The sequence below is a fragment of the Leucopleurus acutus genome (genome assembly GCF_964270905.1).
Source record: "Leucopleurus acutus genome assembly, chromosome: 17".
Classification (NCBI taxonomy): Eukaryota; Metazoa; Chordata; class Mammalia; order Artiodactyla; family Delphinidae; genus Leucopleurus; species Leucopleurus acutus.
In genome coordinates this window covers 14773016-14793914 of record NC_139159.1, presented here as the reverse complement: position 1 = coordinate 14793914, position 20899 = coordinate 14773016, and the positions used below count along the sequence as shown (strand labels likewise).

The 20899-nt window shown below is 38.1% G+C and overlaps 1 protein-coding gene across 1 annotated transcript in view; it reads left to right on the top strand.

The window, feature by feature from the left end:
* Window positions 1-20899, top strand: part of SLCO5A1 (solute carrier organic anion transporter family member 5A1) — a gene marked incomplete at both ends in the record, with an annotated part of 119121 nt that overhangs the window by 49412 nt on the left and 48810 nt on the right. Inside the window, 2 exons of the mRNA XM_082858367.1 lie at window positions 1079-1296; window positions 18045-18209. Of these exons, the coding sequence (XP_082714493.1) occupies window positions 1079-1296; window positions 18045-18209 (383 nt within the window). The remainder of the gene's footprint in view (window positions 1-1078; window positions 1297-18044; window positions 18210-20899) is intronic.

Here is a 20899-nt window from a genome sequence, read left to right as displayed (position 1 = left end):
GGACAGAGTTTGGAGTTGAGGAATCCTAGTTGCAAAGTTAGTGACCCTGTTAGGCAGGACCAGGGACCTCTATTTGCTAAGAAAAGGTTGAAAGGGGACTGAAAAATTGCCCTTGGGGGAATTATGCAGGCAAGGAAGCCCAAGGCCTTAACACATGTTCTAATACAGGACTAGAATGAGAGATCTACTCTGTATTTACTTCCTAGTTCCCTCGGCGTGGCAACCTCAGATGAGTCTAAAGACAGAATCTCGCTTCTACGTAGCTCAAGTTCCACTTCTCAAGTTCCAGATCAGTGCTACTCAAAGTGTGGTCCCCGGCCACTGCTGCCCACCAGCAGTTACTGGTCTGTGACAGAACATGGGCTGAAATTGAGAGTAAATGTTGAGAAACTTAAAAAAAATTTTGACAGAGGAATTTTGTGTCTGACACATTGATTTCCCTTCTGAATTTTTATAACATTCATCTTCTATACCACATGATCTAACAACTGTGTACATTCTTGCATTTCTTGGAATTGCTTGGAATCATTTCTTATATCTTTAGCTCGCTTACAAGCAGATTGTAAGTTCTTGAAGTGCTTGCAGAAAAATGTTTGAATGCCATCAGCAATTTGAAATACACTTCATACCAGATATTAATGGTTTTCTTGTAAGAAAAAAGTGTCCATATTGGTCCAGAAAGCATGCTATTGACTCTATATTATTCTTCTCTTAAAATTATGGGCTATTGATTTATTATAAGATGCACACTGTCGTAGGACTAACAATGTTAATTAGCAGAACTAACATATATGTGCTCAAAAATACTTGAATTGAATGAAATTCTAGTCAGGCTGCTGATTGTAATGGTCATTATAATACTAGTGTAATTACTGGGTAGATTTCTCATTTATACCACAGAAAGGGAGGATTCCGTAGTATATTTTCTTAAGTTGTCTAACTTCTTACTGCTGTACACCCGATGAAGGTAAAAAGTTTTCTCTGGAGAAATTTATCACCACAAACTTCTACTTTGCTAATTTGTTCACACTCATAATACCAAAGCCATAAATGCTATTCACATTTCCCAATTTTTTAGGTGGAGTGGATTCCTCCTTTGTGCCATTGCAATGTTTCTTGTGATATTCCCAATGTTTACTTTTCCAAAAAAGCTTCCTCCTCGACACAAGAAAAAGAGAAAGAAAAAATACTCTGCTGATGTTGCGGGTGACGATGACGTTATGAAGGAGAAAACAAACAATTGTGAAGAAGTGGACAAAAAAGTTTCTTCTATAGGATTTGGAAAGGATGCCAGAGGTAAGGTATATCTTTTGAATAAGTACGTGCATGGCATTTCAGATCAGTGCTACTCAAAGTGTGGTCCCCGGCCACTGCTGCCCACCAGCAGTTACTGGTCTGTGACGGAATATGGGCTGAAATTGAGAGTAAATGTTGAGAAGCTTAAAAAAAAATTTTGACAGTAATTATGGGTCTGTCGAATCTAATAACAACAATAATAAATTGGGCTTCAATTTTGTATGTTTTAAATTTTTCATTTTCTAGTAATTCATCTTTAATGTATCTTGCAAAAGTATCAGTAACAATGGACTAGAAATAATAATTAAAAAATAGTCCTTCGTCACAGATAGCTTGAGAAGCACTGATTTAGAATCTGAAGGTGAAGACTTCATACTGTAATTAGAGATGTCTGATTTTTAAAATAATTATTGCATTATACAATGGATGGTTTGTCTCAGGGAACCGTGGGTTTGATAGTGTGGCCTGATCCTTACATACATATAAAACTTACCCCTAGGAAAGGATCTTGTTCAACAGTGGCTCTGTCAAAGCTTGAAAGTGGCCATGGAGAAGGGCAACCGGGGGATGGGTCTCCAAACCCAGCATAAAAACGTCCAGAGGGTTTCAGTGATGTGTACTGGTCTGTTTTTTCATTCTTATCTCTCTTAAAAATAATGACTTTATTAGAGCCAGATTAGGCAATCTCAAATCTAAACAACTTAATCTTAACCAAGCCATTTTTGTTCCATATTCAATACCTCTGTTGAATGGCAATGAATCCCTTTATTCCAAGAAACCTATAACACTGCATTCCCATGAGTTCCTGCCTAGTTCTTGAATCCTCTGAATTGATTTTTCTAACTTATGAAGCATAATATTTATCAAGTGCTTACATCAGTTAAGGTTGTTTTAGGGTAAATTTACCTAGGCACATTATCATCTCACTTTGACTATGTACACAGTAAAGACGAAGAGGAACCTTTCAGGCCTAGAAGGAAGTTACTAATATATTATGGAACTGTCCCTGCAGCCTAAGAATGGTTAGATTGGACTATTTTTAAAGACTATATTTGTTCAAAGCAGTGAAGTGACATTTCATTGGAAATGCTTCTTCCCAGTTAAGTTTTAGATTTGCCTTTCCCGCTCCCTCCTCATTATTTTGGGACAATGTGTACTTTTGGAACTGCCAAAATTACCTCTTCTGCTCTCATAACATAAAAGATTCTCTGGATGGTAGCTCTTACCCTGTGGACCAGTCCATCATTTTTCGTGGATGCATGATGGACCATAATACTACCAAGGGAGTGACTTGTTTTTTTTTAAACAACCCAGTTGAGAGCAAAGTTGATGTTAAAAAATTCACAACATAGGAATAGACTAAGAGTTTTACTTTACAGAGAATATAAAGTAGACTCAAGGGGGGAAATAAAGGCTAAGCTAAAATGGTATATTTTATAGCTGAGAGGTAGATGGCTCGAATGTGGAATATATGCTCTGTTGGATAGTAGAGAAAAGGGAGAGCGAAGACCGATATGAAATACCAACAGCGGACACAACCGTTGATGGGAATGAAGTCCTTGGAGGAGCCAGTGTAGACAATGATGTCAGTGCCCCATCTGTACTGTGGGACCTTCCCGTTGTCAAGGTGGAGGACCTCCTGAAGGCCTGTGGGTCTTCTTTTGCCTGAAGGTCTTCTCTGTAGTCTGGGAAAGTGCTTGACCCCTGCACACTTCAAGTGCCAAAGAATTAACATCCTGGCCTCCCACCCCTAAAGCTGTCTTAACCAATGGCCGATCAGCATCCCAGCTCCACCCCCTCATGGGTGAGACCATCCTGAGGTATGTTTCTACATCCTTTGTAAGCCACCCTTCCTTCCTGTGCATCAATCACGTCCACACTCCCATCCAGTGTTTCCTGAATCTCCCAAATAAACTGTTTGGCTTTGAATCCTTAACTCAGCTCCTGCTTTTGGGGGAAAGCTCACTTAGGCAGGCAGGTTCAAAAGTGGTAAAAGCCATCATGGGATTTGAAAATTGTTTTTCAGAATTGAACCTATGTACTGTTTTATTGGATGTCTTCTTGTACTGCTAAGGATTGTGCTTCTCCAGCTTTTCTATGTTCAATTGGATGGTTCAGGATATTTTCTTTTAGAGGAAAGAATAAGAGGAGTCTTTTGACAGTGATGGGTAGTTGGTTTATAAAATCCATTTTCATTCTGGTTTTCTCGTCAGTATTTCTGATACATTCTCAACTTTTTCACTCTATGCCTTAATTACGATGACGGATCTTACTTCGGCAGTGAACCTTCCTGATTAGGACTCAGAGCTGGTTTATTTTATTACTTCTTCTTGCACTGGATTCTCTAATTGTATCTAGACCTGGAACTTCCAGAGACACTTTCTTTTGTTAGAAAGGAATCCTGTTCAAATGGGAATATAAAGTGAAAATGTTTTGCTAAAAATTATTCAAGTGATATTGATGACATTGGAATAATGTTCAAATACAATATTTAAAATTAATTCATATATATCTTGCACATTTTGGTTTCTAATACCTTCACCTATAGGAAATGGCAGTCTAATATTTAATCTGATTTTCAAAAAGATCAGTTAAATCTCTGGGAATCATTCCATCACTGACATAATTTGTATTCCAAAGCTGAGATTCATTATTTAGGTCTTGAATGAAAGAGTGGTTGCTAAGATTTCATTTTGAGTTAAATCTGAGTTTGATTCACAGATCTTCTTTTTCCTTGTCCTGTTTTTTGGAGTAAGGCTCCTTTTAGTCTTTATTTTATATTTGAAATCTGTACATCAATATTAGCTTCTTCAAAGAGAAGGTGGAAAGGTGGCCAAGTTAGTATGTTTTTAGTTCCTAAAAACAAAAATGATTTAGGCCATACAGAATGGTGCTCCTTGAGAAGTTTTACTGCAGAGAACGCAAGAAGAAAATACACTACACTTTCTACCCTCTGCCTGCACATTTTAATGATAGACATTGGGAAAATCTGACTCAGTGTTTCTAGATTCTTATTATAAATTATGCAGGAATAAGACTTTTAAAACACCACAAAGGAGAAAGTAGAATTTTTAGTGTGTCTGCATCACCATCCCATAAAGAGAATAGCACTGATTGCTTCAACATCTTACCCATAAAAATAAACAGCTAAAATATTTAAGTGGATCAATTTTCCTGAGGTTTGAGGTCCAGCATTTTAAAAGTCTGCTGACTTTACCTGGACATTTTCCTAAATAGAAAGCTTTTGGTAGCAGTTAATCGTAAGAAGATGTTTATTTTTGTGTCCACTTTTAACCGTTTAAGCTTCATCTCTTGGCATTATTCATTAACATAAAGTACAACAGACTTTCTCTGCTAGACTTTTGTTTGTGTTCAAGTAGAATATATTTATCATCCTAAGTAAAATAGCTACTCTGAGGTGATGCACTGATTTAAAGAGGCTATTGGAAGTTATAGAGGATTGATCACCAGAGGGTGATGTCATCATTTAATTCAATGACTGTTCACTCGGTAGAAGCTGCTGTACTCCAAGCTGTGGCAGATCGGAAGATGAGTGAGCCATGGTTTGCCCTCAGAGAGCTTGTAGTCCAATGAGGGAGACAGGACAAGTACAGATGGAAATATGCTAATGGCCAAAAAGGAAGATGGTGTGAGAGTCAGAGGCAGGCGAGGGAACATCTAGTTGAGGGATCAGGAAAGGTTTCATGGAGGAGGTGGGATTTGTGATGGACCTTGGAAGACTGGGAGAATGTCAGTAGGTGGAGGTGGGATGGTGTGGGTATTCCAGTCAGAGAGAGCAAAGGCAAGAAGGTCAGACTGGGGTGATGTATTTGAAAATGCTGAGCGAGTGTATTGTGGTTGGTGTGTTGGATGTGCATGGTGGAAGCCTGGGACGTAAGGTTGGGAGGGTAAGGTGGGACCATATTGTGCATAGAGAGTTCTAACCTTAACTGAGTTTGGCCCAGATGGGCAGTGGGGAGGTTTGAGCAGCCTTTGGCAAGCACTCTGTTAGGCAGATTAGGGAGGGAAGGGAGTGGAATGGAAGGAGGGCACCCAGTTAGAAAGCTACCGACAGAGCCCGAGAGAGGTGATGATGGTTTTGCTTAGTACAGATGGAAAGGACAGTAGCATGCTAAATTGTTTTTTTTTTTTTGGCCACACCGGGATGGGATCTTAGCTCCCTGACCAGGATCTAACCCATGCCCCCTGCAGTGGAAACGCAGAGCCCTAACCACTGGACCGCCAGGGAATTCCCTCCTTGTCCCCTTTCAGTTGCTTTCAACTCTCCAGCCAGAAGGATCCTGTTGAAATGCCACTCCTCTGCTTAAAGCTTCTGTGGTCTCCCAGTCTAACCCCTGGTTACCTGCCTGCCCCCATATCCTTCTTGCAATCCCATTTGTTCATTCTACTTCAACCACATTGGGCTCATCACTGGTCCTCAAATCTGCCAGCACACTCTCACCTCAGGGCCTTTGCACTTGCCATTCCTGTGTGGTGAACGCTCTCTCCCACATCCTCTCGCTTCCTTCAGGGTATTTTTCAAATGGTCCCTTTTCAATGAGGCCTTGCTTGGCCACCATATTTAAAAATTGCTACCTTCCTCTCCAAAGCTTATCTCTTTCTCTCCTTTATTTTTCTCCTTAGCACTCATCACTATGTCGTATACTATGTATTTTACTTATCTTATTTATAGGCTCAGTAATGAGAAAGTAAGCTTCATGAAGGCAAGGAGTTTTTGTCCGTCATGTTCCCTGATAAATCCCCACCATCCAGTAGATACTCAGTAAATATTTGAAGAATGAATTATTGAATGATGAGGCGGGAAGGAAGAGGTTGTGTTTATAGAATGTGGCAACTGCTATGGGAATGATGGGGAGGGAGGTACCAAAGTCCGTTCCAGGGTTTCAACCTCAGATGATGGAGAGAGGAATAGAGGGGCAGGGGGAATAAATTCTGAATTTGAGTTGCCTAAGAACAAAGAACCATTGCATGTGGTTCTTTGCTAGGTGTTTTAAAAACTAGTATAGCATGGAATATGTTAGAGGCAATACTTGACTCAGCAAAGACAGATCACCAAAAGCCACGTGCCTGGGACATGCCATCTTAGCCTCTTGTGTTTTGCCTTTGCTCTTTTGCTGAATTGCACTTTAGCTTTAGGTATGCAGCCTATATTGAAAGCTGTTGCTTGAATTCCCCATATTTGCCATAAGAGCATTGCTCAGTGTCCTTTATGTAAAACCCTATTTCTTGAGAACAGAGTGCTCACACTTAGCCCACCTAGGAAGCACCACGGGGGCCTCTGAAAACCCGGAGTGCTGGACCCCAGCCCAGAGTGTCTGATCCAGGAAGCCTGAGGTGTGGCCTGAGAATATGCATTTTAACAAGTTCCCAGGTGAGACTGATGCTGGTGGTCCAAGGACAACACTGTGAGAATCACTGCTCTAGGACACAGTTAAGAAAAGCATTGTTTTCCACAAGGAAATTAGAATGTTTCTGCTAGTGATGATTATACAACTTTCTGCTTTGGTGGCCAGGAAACTGAGGGTCAAATTTGAAGCCCAGGAAGAATCTCATAGAAATATTTAATTCTTTTCTCTGGCTTTGATGTTCTGCTCTATTTACATCTTCTCTATGTCTTTCTTTTCAAGGAAATATGATGAATTTCTTTTTCTTTTTTTAATTGAAGTATTGATATAGTTGATTTACAATATTACATTAGTTTTGTGTGTGCAATATAGTGATTCAATATCTTTATAGATTATACTCCATTTAAAGTTATTACAAAATAATAGCTATATTTCCCTGTGCGGCATAATATATCCTTGTTGCTTATTTATTTTATACACAGTAGTTTGTATCTCTTAATCCCATATACCTATTTTGCCCCTGCCCCGTTTCCTATTCCCACTGGTAACCAGTGGTTTGTCCTCTGTATCTGCGAGTCTGTTTCTGTTTTGCTATATGCATTTTTTTGTTCTACTCTTTAGATTCCACATATAAGTGATTACAGACTATTTGCTTTTCTCCGTCTGACTTATTTTACTAAGAATACCCTCTAGGTCCATCCATGTTGTTGCAAATGGCAGACTCTCATTCTTTTTCATGGCTGAGTAATGTTCCATTGTAAACATATGCCACATCTTCTTTATCCATTCATCTCATCTTCTCTATATCTATTTCTTTGTTTCATTTCTCTTTTACATTTATTTTGTTGTACCTTCAGCTTAAGAGGCAAAATGTAGATGGTAACAGGCATGGCAGAGAATTGCTAAAAAAGAAGACACTTTTCAAATACTCAGTGCAAGTTAACTGTGGGACTACTACTCATCAGAGTAGTATCTACTTAGAAATATATGTAAATACTCATTAGATTTAAACAAGCAGGATTGTTCTGTGGCCAGTAACCACTAATAATGTATTTTGGGCCCAGTGGCTGCCGTTTCTGTCCACTGTCGGCAGGTAAGTGGTTCAGGAGCTCTGTGTGCTCACCCAGAGGTGACTGTGGTGTGCCAGGGTCATCCAGTTCCTTCTGCTCTTTTATTGGTGAACAGGGAATGCCATTTGTCAGTATGCTGTGGGGTGGGGGAAGAAACTGGAATACTTTAATGGGGACTTGTGATGGGGGAACCCAGGGACATCATTAGTTCCAAAGAAAATGGGCAGGAAATGGGGGCACTTGGGGTCCTGTGTTGTCCATGTTACATATGAAGAGCAACTTTGGTTTTGCTTTTACAGGAAGACGTGACTAAAAATAGTTTGATGCTCCTTTGTAATAGGCATGGTAAAGTTGTATCTGCTACATGTCCATGAAATATACAGGAGGGTGCAAGATCTACAGGCCATAAAGGAGGTTATTGAGGTTTTCACTGCATGGTGACGGTATGTTTCCACCAGCTTTTTGATGCATCTGAAGGCTTAAAAGTATATAAATAATAAGAACTAATAGATTGGAGATAAAGGAAACTTCATGGAGAGTTGTTAAAGAAAGTGATTCCAGGATTTTAATTTATGGAGGTGACTGAGTGATGGTATGGAGAGGTCAATGCCATTGAAAGAAGAATTTGTTACTTACATTTCCCAAGAGAAGGGGGCACACCATGCCATACGGGGCCACAGGGGAAGCACCAGGTTCTGGTCAGGAAACGAAAGACAGGAGTGAGGGGAAAGCCAAGGGCAGAGCCCTTATTGGGGTTTCCATGGGAAAGACAAGGCAGGACAGAGTATCAGCTTACCACTGGCTAGTCTGAGTGATTCCGGCCGACTCTGGGCCGTAGGGCTGCTTTCTAGTCGTCTGGGTGGCTTAGGGCAGGGGAAATGCTGGCTTGGCGTGTGAGAGTTAGATAACAAGGTGGCGGATCATATAAACTCAGGATTGGTTGGTTTCCGTATGAAAGATGTGCTCCCAGCTGAGCCCTTGCTATATCTAAGCACTGGTAGTCCAGTCTCTCTCCAGCCAGCAAGCTTTTTAAGATGTCAAAACATTATAAAATACAGGGAAAAAGTGATTAATAGAAAGCTGATGGGGAAAAAAGAAGCTTCTGTATTACAGCCAGAGGTACACTCTTACCTGGCCCGATTCCACTATAATTATTATATCGAGCTCCCACTGCCTTTCTTTCCACCACTTTCCCTCTCCCCATCCTCTGGAGGGCCTTTCCCAAGCCCTTGAGACTGAGGCTTAGGTTCAGCCCTGTATTTTGGCATCATGTTATTTTATAAAGATCTCCACATTCTACATAACAATGATCCCCCACTCTGGTGCTTCCATTTTTACCCATGGTCTCCTTGTCTTTGCCCGATGGGAATTCTGTGCCTGGTTTGACTTAGTTCACTTAAGCCACCTTTCTTTGCTTGTTCTGTTGATATTTCCCTCAAATTTTACTTTGATTTAAGAAATTGGCATTACCTAAGACTTTCAGGAAAGGACTAGACTGGTTCCCAAGTATCATTCTAATTATTGAGATAGATGGCTGGCAATGTCTATCTCAAGAAAATTTCTCTTTCTTTGCTTCTTTTCCTCTTTCACAAATATCTTTATTAAGCAACTACTACAGGATGAAGAATTCAGGATACATATATGAAGAGTTACAGTCCTTGCCTCAAAGGGAGCTAGAAAGGAAAATAGGCATAATAAAATGTAAGTCTTAAAATGGAGGTATATACCTTCTGAGGAAGTTGAAGAAAAAGGAAGAAGGAATTCCTAAGTTAGTGGCCTGAGTCAGGGAAGACTTCTCTAGGAGGATGACATATTGCTGCATCCTTTTGAATTTGAAGTTTTTTTTTTGGGTGGGGAAGTGGAATATAAAAGCAATGCGTGTTCATGGTTGAAAATTTAGAAAGTATTTAAAAATATAAAAAATAAAATAAAGGTGAATTCCAACCTCATCCCTGAACGTAAATGATTAAATTTTTTTATAATAAAAAAGTATATTTTGAAACTGGACAGAGGTGGTGATTGCATACCATTGTGAATGTACTAAATATCACTGAATTGTTGACTTTAAAATAGTTAAATTTATGTTATGTGAACTTCACCTCAAAAAATTATTTTTAAAAAGGTGTTTATTCTAATTTAAACATAAGGAAAATAAACTGAATGGGCACTAAACTTCAGATAAATCCTTTTTTTTTTTCCCCACAAGAAGAGATATTATTTCCAAAAATATCTGTGTCAGGAAAATTATAAAAAGTATTAATATGGGTCAGTACGTTTGGTTGGTACTTAATGTTTATAATTTATACCTGGGTATAAATGTAAGTTTCCAGGTAATAAAATCTAGTCAACAACTTTATAGTAATAATAATTCATCTGCTTTGTATAATAATAAACCAAACACTACCCCTCATCCCACTCTCAGTTTAAATTAAAAACATGCTATACTCCAATAAGAATTTTAAAAAAATAAATAAAAGTAACCACCGCCTCCCCAAATCCATAGAACCATACATGAACAGAAAAGTTAATTTTATTAATTGCTAATTTATTTTTTAAAAATGGATGACTGGGACTTCCCTGGTGGCACAGTGGTTAAGAATCTGCCTGCCAATGCAGGGGACACGGGTTCAATCCCTGGTCTGGGAAGACCCCACATGCCACGGAGCAACTCAGCCCGTGTACCACAACTACTGAGCCTGCGTGATGCAACTACTGAAGCCCGCGCCCATAGAGCCCGTGCTCCACAACAAGAGAAGCCATCACAGTGAGAAGCCCGCGCACCACACAGAAAAGTAGCCTCTGCTCACCACAACTAGAGAAAGCCTGCATGCAGCAACGAAGACCCAACATGGCCAAAAATAAATTTAAAAATTTAAGATAAATAAAAAAAAAATTAAAAATGCATGACAAAAGAACAAGATTGAAAGCTTATGTCTACTTTAAAAGGGCTCTGTAGAAGAACTTAAAGTGGATGTGGAAATAAGATATCAGCAGGTAAAAACAAATACAAACAACATATCGTGGGGAAGGAATTTTCTTGCAACCAGAAAAATATCAGAAAATAAATGGAAAGTTAAAAAATATGCTAGAGCAGAAGCAAGAAGAACTACAATCCTGCAGCCTGTGGAACAAAAACCACATTCACAGAAAGAAAGACAAGATGAAAAGGCAGAGGGCTATGTACCAGATGAAGGAACAAGATAAAACCCCAGAAAAACAACTAAATGAAGTGGAGATAGGCAACCTTCCAGAAAAAGAATTCAGAATAATGATAGTGAAGATGATCCAGGACCTCAGAAAAAGAATGGAGGCAAAGATCGAGAAGGTGCAAGAAATGTTTAACAAAGACCTAGAAGAATTAAAGAACAAACAAACAGAGATGAACAATACAATAACTGAAATGAAAACTACACTGGAAGGAATCAGTAGCAGAATAACTTAGGAAGAAGAACAGATAAGTGACCTGGAAGACAGAATGGTGGAATTCACTGTGGCAGAAGAGAATAAAGAAGAAAGAATGAAAAGAAATGAAGACAGCCTAAGAGACCTCTGGGACAACATTAAATGCAGCAACATTCGAATTATAGGGGTGCCAGAAGGAGAAGAGAGAGAGAAAGGACCCAAGAAAATATTTGAAGGGATTATAGTTAAAAACTTTCCTAACATGGGAAAGGAAATAGCCACGCAAGTCCAGGAAGTGCAGAGAGTCCCATACAGGATAAACCCAAGGAGAAACATGCCGAGACACATAGTAATCAAATTGGCAAAAATTAAAGACAAAGAAAAATTAGTAAAAGCAGCAAGGGAAAAACAACAAATAACAACCAAGGGAACTCCCATAAGGTTAACAGCTGATTTCTCAGCAGAAACTCTACAAGCCAGAAGGGAGTGGCATGATATACCTAAAGTGATGAAAGGGAAGAACCTACAATGAAGATTACTCTACCCAGCAAGGATCTCATTCAGATTTGATGGAGAAATCAAAAGCTTTACAGACAAGCAAAAGCTAAGAGAATTCAGCACCACCCAACCAGCTCTACAACAAATGCTAAAGGAACTTCTCTAAGTGGGAAACACAAGAGAAGAAAAGGACCTACAAAAACAAACCCAAAACAATTAAGAAAATGGTAATGGGAACATACATATCAATAATTACCCTAAACGTGAATGGATTAAATGCTCCAACCAAAAGACACAGGCCTGCTGAATGGATACAAAAACAAGACCCATCTATATGCTGTGTACAAGAGACCCACTTCAGACCTAGGGACACATTCAGACTGAAAGTGAGGGGATGGAAAAAGATATTCCATGCAAGTGCAAACCAAAGAAAGGTGGAGTAGCAACTCTCATATCAGATAAAATAGACTTTAAAATAAAGAATTTTACAAGAGACCAGGAAGGACAGTACATAATGATCAAGGGATCAATCCAAGAAGAAGATATAACAATTATAAATATATATGCAACCAACATAGGAGCACCTCAATGCATAATGCAACTGCTAACAGCTATAAAATAGGAGATCTACAGAAACACAATAATAGTGGGGGACTTTAACACCTCACTTACACCAATGGACAGATCATCCAAAATAAAAATAAATAAGGAAACAGAAGCTTTAAATGACACAATAGACCAGATAGATTTAATTGATATTTATAGGACATTCCATCCAAAAACAGCAGATTACACTTTCTTCTCAAGTGCGCACAGAACACTCTCCAGGATAGATCACATCTTGGGTCACAAATCAAGCGTCAGTAAATTTAAGAAAATTGAAATCATATCAAGCATCTTTTCTGACCAAAACGCTATGAGATTAGAAATGAATTACAGGGAAAAAACCGTAAAAAACACAAACACATGGAGGCTAAACAATACGTTTCTAAATAACCAAGAGATCACTGAAGAAATCAAAGAGGAAATCAAAAAATGCCTAGAGACAAATGACAATGAAACACGACTATCCAAACTTATGGGATGCAGCAAAATCAGTTCTAAGAGGGAAGTTTATAGCTATACAAGCCTACCTCAAGGAACAAGAAAAATCGCAAATAAACAATTAACCTTACACCTAAAGGAACTAGAGAAAGAAGAACAAACAAAACCCAAAGTTAGCAGAAGGAAAGAAATCATAAAGATCAGAGCAGAAATAAATGAAAAAGGAACAAAGAAAACAATAACAAAGATCAATAAAACTAAAAGCTTGTTCTTTCAGAAGATAAACAAAATTGCTAAACCATTAGCCAGACTCATCAAGAAAAAGAGGGAGAGGACTCAAATCAATAAAATTAGAAATGAAAAAGGAGAAGTTACAACAGACAGCGCAGAAATACAAAGCATCTTAAGAGACTGCTACAAGCAACTCTATGCCAATAAAATGGACAACCTGGAAGAAATGGATAAATTCTTAGAAAGGTATAAGCTTCCAAGACTGAACCAGGAAGAAATAGAAAATACGAACAGACCAATCACAAGCAATGAAATTGAAACTGTGATTAAAAATCTTCCAACACACAAAAGTCCAGGACCACATGGCTTCACAGGTGAATTCTATCAAACATTTAGAGAAGAGCTAACACCCATCCTTCTCAAACTCTTCCAAAAATTGCAGAGGAAGGCACACTCCCAGACTCATTCTATGAGGCCACCATCACCCTGATACCAAAACCAGACAAAGATACTACAAAAAAAGAAAATTACAGACCAATATCACTGATGAATATAGATGCAAAAATCCTCAACAAAATACTAGCAAACAGAATCCAACAACACATTAAAAGGATCATACACCATGACCAGGTGAGATTTATCCTAGGGATGCAAGGATTCTTCAATGTATGCAAATCAATCAATGTGATACACCATATTAACAAATTGAAGAAGAAAAACCATATGGTCATTTCAATAAATGCAGAAAAAGGTTTTGACAAAATTCAACACCCATTTATGATAAAAACTCTCCAGAAAGTGGGCATAGAGGGAACCTACCTCAACATAATAAAGGCCATATACGACAAACCCACAGCAAACATCATTCTCAATGGTGAAAAACTGAAAACATTTCCTCTAAGATCAGGAACAAGACAAGGATGTCCACTCTCACCACTATTATTCAACATAGTTTTGGAAGTCCTAGCCACGGCAATCAGAGAAGAAAAAGAAATAAAAGGAATACAAATTGGAAAAGAAGAAATAAAACTGTCACTGTTTGCAGATGACATGATACTATACATAGAGAATCCTAACGATGCCACCAGAAAACTACTAAAGCTAATCAATGAATTTGGTAAAGTAGCAAGATACAAAATTAATGCACAAAGGTCTCTTGCATTCCTATACACGAATGATGAAAAATCTGAAAGAGAAATTAAGGAAACACTCCCATTTACCATTGCAACAAAAAGAATACAATACCTAGGAATAAACCTACCTAGGGAGACAAAAGACCTGTATGCAGAAAACTATAAGACACTGATGAAAGAAATTAAAGATGATACCAACAGATGGAGAGATATATCATGTTCTTGGATTGGAAGAATCAATATTGTGAAAATGACTATACTATCCAAAGCAATCTACAGATTCAATGCAATCCCTATCAAATTACCAATGGCATTTTTTATGGAATTAGAACAAAAAATCTTAAAATGTGTATGGAGACACAAAGGACCCCGAATAGCCAAAGCAGTCTTGAGGGAAAAAAAACGGAGCTGGAGGAATCAGACTCCCTGACTTCAGACTATACTATAAAGGTACAGGAATCAAGACAATATGGTACTGGCACAAAAACAGAAACATAGATCAATGGAACAAGATAGAGAAACCCCAGAGATAAACCCACGCACCTATGGTCAACTAATCTATGACAAAGGAGGCAAGGATATACGATGGAGAAAAGACAGTCTCTTCAATAAGTGGTGCTGGGAAAACTGGACAGCTACATGTAAAAGAATGAAATTAGAACACTCCCTAACACCATACACAAAAATAAACCCAAAATGGATTAGAGACCTAAAGGTAAGACCAGACACTATAAAACTCTTAGAGGAAAACATAGGAAGAACACTCTTTGACATAAATCACAGCAAGATCTTTTTTGATCTATCTCCTAGAGTAATGGAAATAAAACCAAAAACAAACAAATGGGACCTAATGAAACTTAAATGTTTTGCACAGCAAATGAAACCATAGACAAGATGAAAAGACAACCCTCAGAATGGGAGAAAATATTTGCAAACGAATCAACGGACAAAGGATTAATCTCCAAAATATATAAACAGCTCATGCAGCTCAATATTAAAAAAGCAAACAACCCAATCCAAAAATGGGCAGAAGACCTAAATAGACATTTCTCCAAAGAAGACATACAGATGGCCAAGAAGCACATGAAAAGCTGCTCAACAGCACTAATCATTAGAGAAATGCAAATGGAAACTACAATGAGGTATCACCTCACACCAGTTAGAATGGGCATCATCAGAAAATCTACAAACAACAAATGCTGGAGAGGGTGTGGAGAAAAGGGAACCCTCTTCCACTGTTGGTGGGAATGTAAATTGATACAGCCGCTATGGAGAACAATATGTAGGTTCCTTAAAAAACTAAAAATAGAATTACCATATGGTCCAGCAATCCCACTACTGGGCTTATACCCAGAGAAAACCATAATTCAAAAAGACACATGCACCCCAATGTAAAGAGTGCTGCACCCCAATTGCAGCACTCTTTACAATAGCCAGGTCATGGAAGCAACCTAAATGCCTGTTGACAGACGAATGGATAAAGAAGATGTGGTACATATATACAATGGAATATTACTCAGCCATAAAAAGCAACAAAATTGGGTCATTTGTTGAGATGTGGATGGATCTAGAGACTGTCATACAGAGTGAAGTAAATCAGAAAGAGAAAAACAAATATCGTATATTAACTCATATATGTGGAACCTAGAAAAATCGTACAGATGAACTGGTTTGCAGGGCATAAATTGAGACATAGATGTAGAGAACAAATGTATGGACACCAAGGGGGGAAAGCGTTGGAGGGAGGTGGTGGTGGTGTGATGAATTGGGAGATGGGGATTGACATGTATAACACTGATGTGTATAAAATTGATGACTAATAAGAACCTGCTGTATAAAAAATATATACATATGCTAAAACAAATTAGCATATAGATACTATTCATAATTATGAGTTTGAATCTTGAAGAACATGTCAAATTATGCTATGGATTTCCAGTAATATCAGTTAATACATAGGAAATATTCAAAGCTCTATCGCTTAAAAAGGCAATCGCCCAATTATCTGAAAAATTCAAGCATACAAACTATTTCTCTCCCAGATAGGCTGCATAAAGCCAGTATTGTATATCTCCTCCTTGTTCTTTTGTTCACATTTAAATTTTTCTTTTAATGGGATTTTTAGTTTATAATCTTATCTACATCCCTTTAGGATTCTTTAGCTTTAAAGAGCCCCACTTTAAAAAAGATGATCTATTTGGTCCTTCACATTTTTCTGTGCTTTTGGTAAGTCCACCACCACATGGACTACCCTGAATTTTATGACATCTGCTTCCTTAATACCTAACTCTCTCCCCAGGAGGAAATCAGGCATCCTTGGAACAGACTTCATTTTCACATAAGTATATGGATATTGTTTTAGTACAAATTAAAAAATGTTAATAAATAAATACATTCCAGGAATATTTTTTGAGTGCCCACTGAATGTCAGATCTGTGCCAGGAGCTGGGCATACAAAGATGTACCAAGGTCCTGCCTTCATGGCATTTACATTCTCTTGAAAGAAGCAGATGGGAAAACATGTGCAGCTACAAAAGAACTGATGAGCATAGATGGACAGGAACAGCGTGTGGTGGGAGCACAGAGAAGGAACACTGCCATCTGTCTGGAGGGGCTGTGACAGCTTCCTCCAGGAGGGGATTCATCTCGACACTCAGTGGCTGAGCTTGACATTTGCCGTCGGATTTGTGGGGAATACAGTTAATAGCACAGAGATAAGAAAGACCCTGTTGTAGCATAAGGGCGTAACTGTTCTGATAACTGAGAGACTGTACGTGTCAGAAGTAATGCAGCTTACCTTTTCCATGAAGATATGTAAAGATCACACACGTGAGTTAATTCACATTACAAAATGCAAACTATACAAAAGTATATACACAAGAACCTTTTTTTATTTCTCTTTCCCAATCTTACTCCCATTCACAGCATTTCTTGGCATTATATATATTGAAGTGTATGCCTTCTACCATATATAAATCCATTGTTTTAGCTTGTTTTTTACCTAAATATTATATATATATTTATGCACACAGGCATATATATATTTCTGCAGCAGCTTGCTTTATTCATTAACAAAAATATTTCTTGGAGTTCCTTTCATGCTAGTACCTAAAGCTCCATTTCATTTTTAACTACTACATAGTATTTCATTACAAGGCTGTGGCATAATTTATGTAAACGTTTCCCATTGATGGACATCTATGTTTTCCCCCTAAATTTTTGCTCTTATAAATAACACTGTAATGAAAATGCACATACATCTTGAAGCATATATATGGCAAGTTCTGTGGAATAAATGCCTAGATTCAAAAATGGGACTTTTCTCTCTTCCTTGAGGGGTGGCTGGATAGGTACGGAGCCCGTACCCCTGGGCTGTCGGGCTCCTTTGGAGATCATTTCTGTTTGTTCCCCAAACCAAAGTCCCTGGGAGTGTCTGACCTGGTGGCCTTATCCCTTATGCCTTTTTAGCTGTATTATTTCCTGTTTCATAATGAGGCTGGAAGAACAGATGTCCCATATCATGTACCAATTCCTCTGCTGTGGGTGTCAGGCCAGAGAGCTGGCATCTCAGAAGTGCGCCTACTCAGGGAAGTGTTAGTTGGGTGAAGTGGAAACTATAATTTAGGACTATATTGCATGTACTTTATACATTTAGTAGACTTCAGGGTCTTAACAAAGAATACCATTATTTCAGTCAATAAAAAATGCAAATCATTTATTTTAAGCAGTTTTTGAAACAGGAGTCATAGGTTTGGGGTATTTCTTACAAGGATATTTGTGTATGGGTATGTTTTTAGATTCTTTATTAAATTTCCTTATCCTAGTTGAAAAACTAAAAAAAAAATCCCAAATCTATTTAATAAAGGGGATGAGTTCTAATCAGTCATCAATTTTTCCTATATTGCTGAATGGCTATTTCCAGTTCATTTCAAAAGCAATTCAATTTTCTTTTCTTCTCCATCCCTTGTTTATAACATTCATTTGTCATTTTTGTCATTTTATAGACCTACCAAGAGCAGCTGTCAGGATCTTAAGCAACATGACATTCCTTTTTGTGAGTTTGTCATACACAGCTGAGAGTGCCATTGTAACTGCTTTCATTACCTTCATTCCCAAGTTCATCGAGTCACAGTTTGGTATTCCAGCTTCCAATGCCAGCATCTACACTGGTAAGGCACTGCCGTTAGAACTCCTTGAAACCATGATCATTTTTGACCACTAAACTAAAATGCAATGAGTAAAGAGAAAGTTCGTTCTAACATCAAGGTGTTAAATTCAAGTTCATGAACAGCAACCTTCCCCCACCTCAGATTTTAGGAGGAGGAAGTCTTTGAATGTTTTCTCTTCGATTCAGATTGTACTGAAGTGTAACATTTTCACCAACTGTGTTTTGGAAAAGGGAGAACTTTGCATATTTGTGTTTTTACGGTTCTCAGTTCAAAAGAATGAAATGGGCAAACTTAAATCTGAATAGATCTTTTCATGGTCTGACATGAGTCTGAAAGTGTTAAATTTTAAAAAATTGATGGTCTGAAATATAGATCATTTTCATGGATTTTCCATTCATAAATGTGAACACGTTTTAACTGCATTACTGGAGGTGCTTGAAGTTCGAAAGGCAATCTATGAATTTTGTTTTCGATGATGTTTTATGTTGGTACATAGACCCATAATACTTTGTGCTCAAATCTTTTTTTTTTTCCATAGTAAATTGGGTGCTCAGAAATGTGGGAACATGAATTCTCAGATATTGGGATTTTCAGTGTATTATATCATGTAATATCCTGGATGTTTCCTTAGAGATTTCAAAGATGGTCAAATGACCGTATCTACCTAAGGCTCAATTTATTAATAAAGTATATTTAAGCGGTTAAGTGGAGAATTACAAGAGCTTTTGCAATGGCCGGCTCCCACTTTTCTCCTTCACTTCCACATTCAAACCCAGCAAGCTTGGATTATCTGAAAATTAGCGGACAAAATTATATTATTGTATAGAAAGAGAAGTCGAACTATTTGGGTAATCATTTTGTTCTCTATTTCATTTTGCCCATAAAAATACATACAAAAAAAAAAAATACATACATATTGGCTTGTGGGTCCATGATAGCAAATCTTTTTATAAAGAGTATACTGCTATGGACATTTTAATTGTCACCTATAAATCTGTTATTTTCTGTTGGTTTTAAATAATATATGTTTTGCTTATATTAAGGTAAAATTTACAGATTATAATTACATTAATTATTAATTAATGTAATTAATTAATAATGTAATTAATTACATTATAATTTGGTTGTCAGAAGTCCTGCACATCCTATTTTTTGTTTAATTCTTACACTAACCTTTGTTGAGCAACAATTCTTGGACAGGGAAACCACGAGTTGTCTTGTTGTTAGATCTGAAGCCATGTAACTGTCAGATGTGGTCTCAGTATTTCCCACAATAAGTTTCAATATTAGAGGTGTTACTGGAAAGAAGGTTCATAGTCAAATAAATTAGGGGCTTGCTGAGTTAAACAAAATAGTACAGAGTCCTTTGCTGCTGGACTTTTCATAACCCTTAATATACCAATGGGCATTGTGAAACTCCCACAGGCAAGTTCAAAGTACAGTCTCTCCTAAATTTATTTGACCATGAAATCTGATTTCTTTAAGGCATTCTTTCTCATGAATAGTGTTCTTCAGGACACACATCAGTCCAGCCTGTGTGTCCCTGTTCCAGCCAGGCTAGGGAGGAGATCCTTCTGGATCATCCCATTTCCCTCCAGATGCACCATTTGGACCTCGAGAGTTACCAGGCTGTGGTCCAGCGCTGAGCTGGGTAGGAATTGATGCGTATTGAACCCATATTGACCAAGGCCATCTCTTAATTACTGGTTGAGGCAGAGGCTAGATAGACAACTTTCTGTGGACCTGGGGTCTTTGGCTGCAGAGTTCCACAGTGAAGTGCTCAAGGCACTGGTCCCTGAGTGTGGCCTCCTTGGTGAAGAGGGTAAACGATTGAATAAAACTAAATCACGGAATTTGTTCATCCCACCTTCCAACATCCGGGTTAAAAAGAAGCAGTATCACACAGTGCCAATGCCGTTCTGGTTTTGTCATCAGCAGCTTTTTTTGTTTTTGATCATTGCCAATGCAATTTATACAATGTTTGGTAGTCTTCGGTATTTTGATAAAAAGGCCTTTCATTTCCAGCTCACGTACTTTTTCCTTCCTTTCCAGACAGATAACGAATAGTAATAGTCAAGAGATACTCAGACTGATTAAGAGTAGAGAGTGGCCTGTCATATTGCGGTAAAATTAAACAGGGATGACGCTTCTTTTTAAAACTTACCTCGATTTTTTGAATTTGTATCAATTGAATCCTTCTTACTCTCTAAGCAGAGATTTGTATTTTTTAAGGACTTATTTAATTTAATTTTTTGTATTTAAACCCCGTTCCATGCACATAAGTGACATGGAGAATTAAGAAGTGTATCTGAAGATGAATTTAAAAATAGTTTAAATTTCTCCTCTGACAAAGTTTTCGAGTTAAAGTTCTTTCTTCATTTAAAAAAATTACCTGACCCTCCACAGCAGTTTGCTTGTGTTGTGTTATGTGGTAGAGATGAAGCTCCGTACATGTATCAAAGATGGGCCTTTGCTCACTCGCCCTCTCTCATAGCCATTGAATACCGACGCCGGGCACGGTGCTGTGCCGTGTGTGTGTGGTGTGTGTGTGGTGTGTGTGTGTCGTGTGTGTGTGTTGTGTGTTGCCTGTGTGTTGTGTGTATTGTGTGTGTGTGTTGTGTGTGTGTTGTGTTGTGTGTGTGTTGTGTGTGTGCTGTGTGTGTGTATTGTGTGTGTGTGTTTGTGTGTGT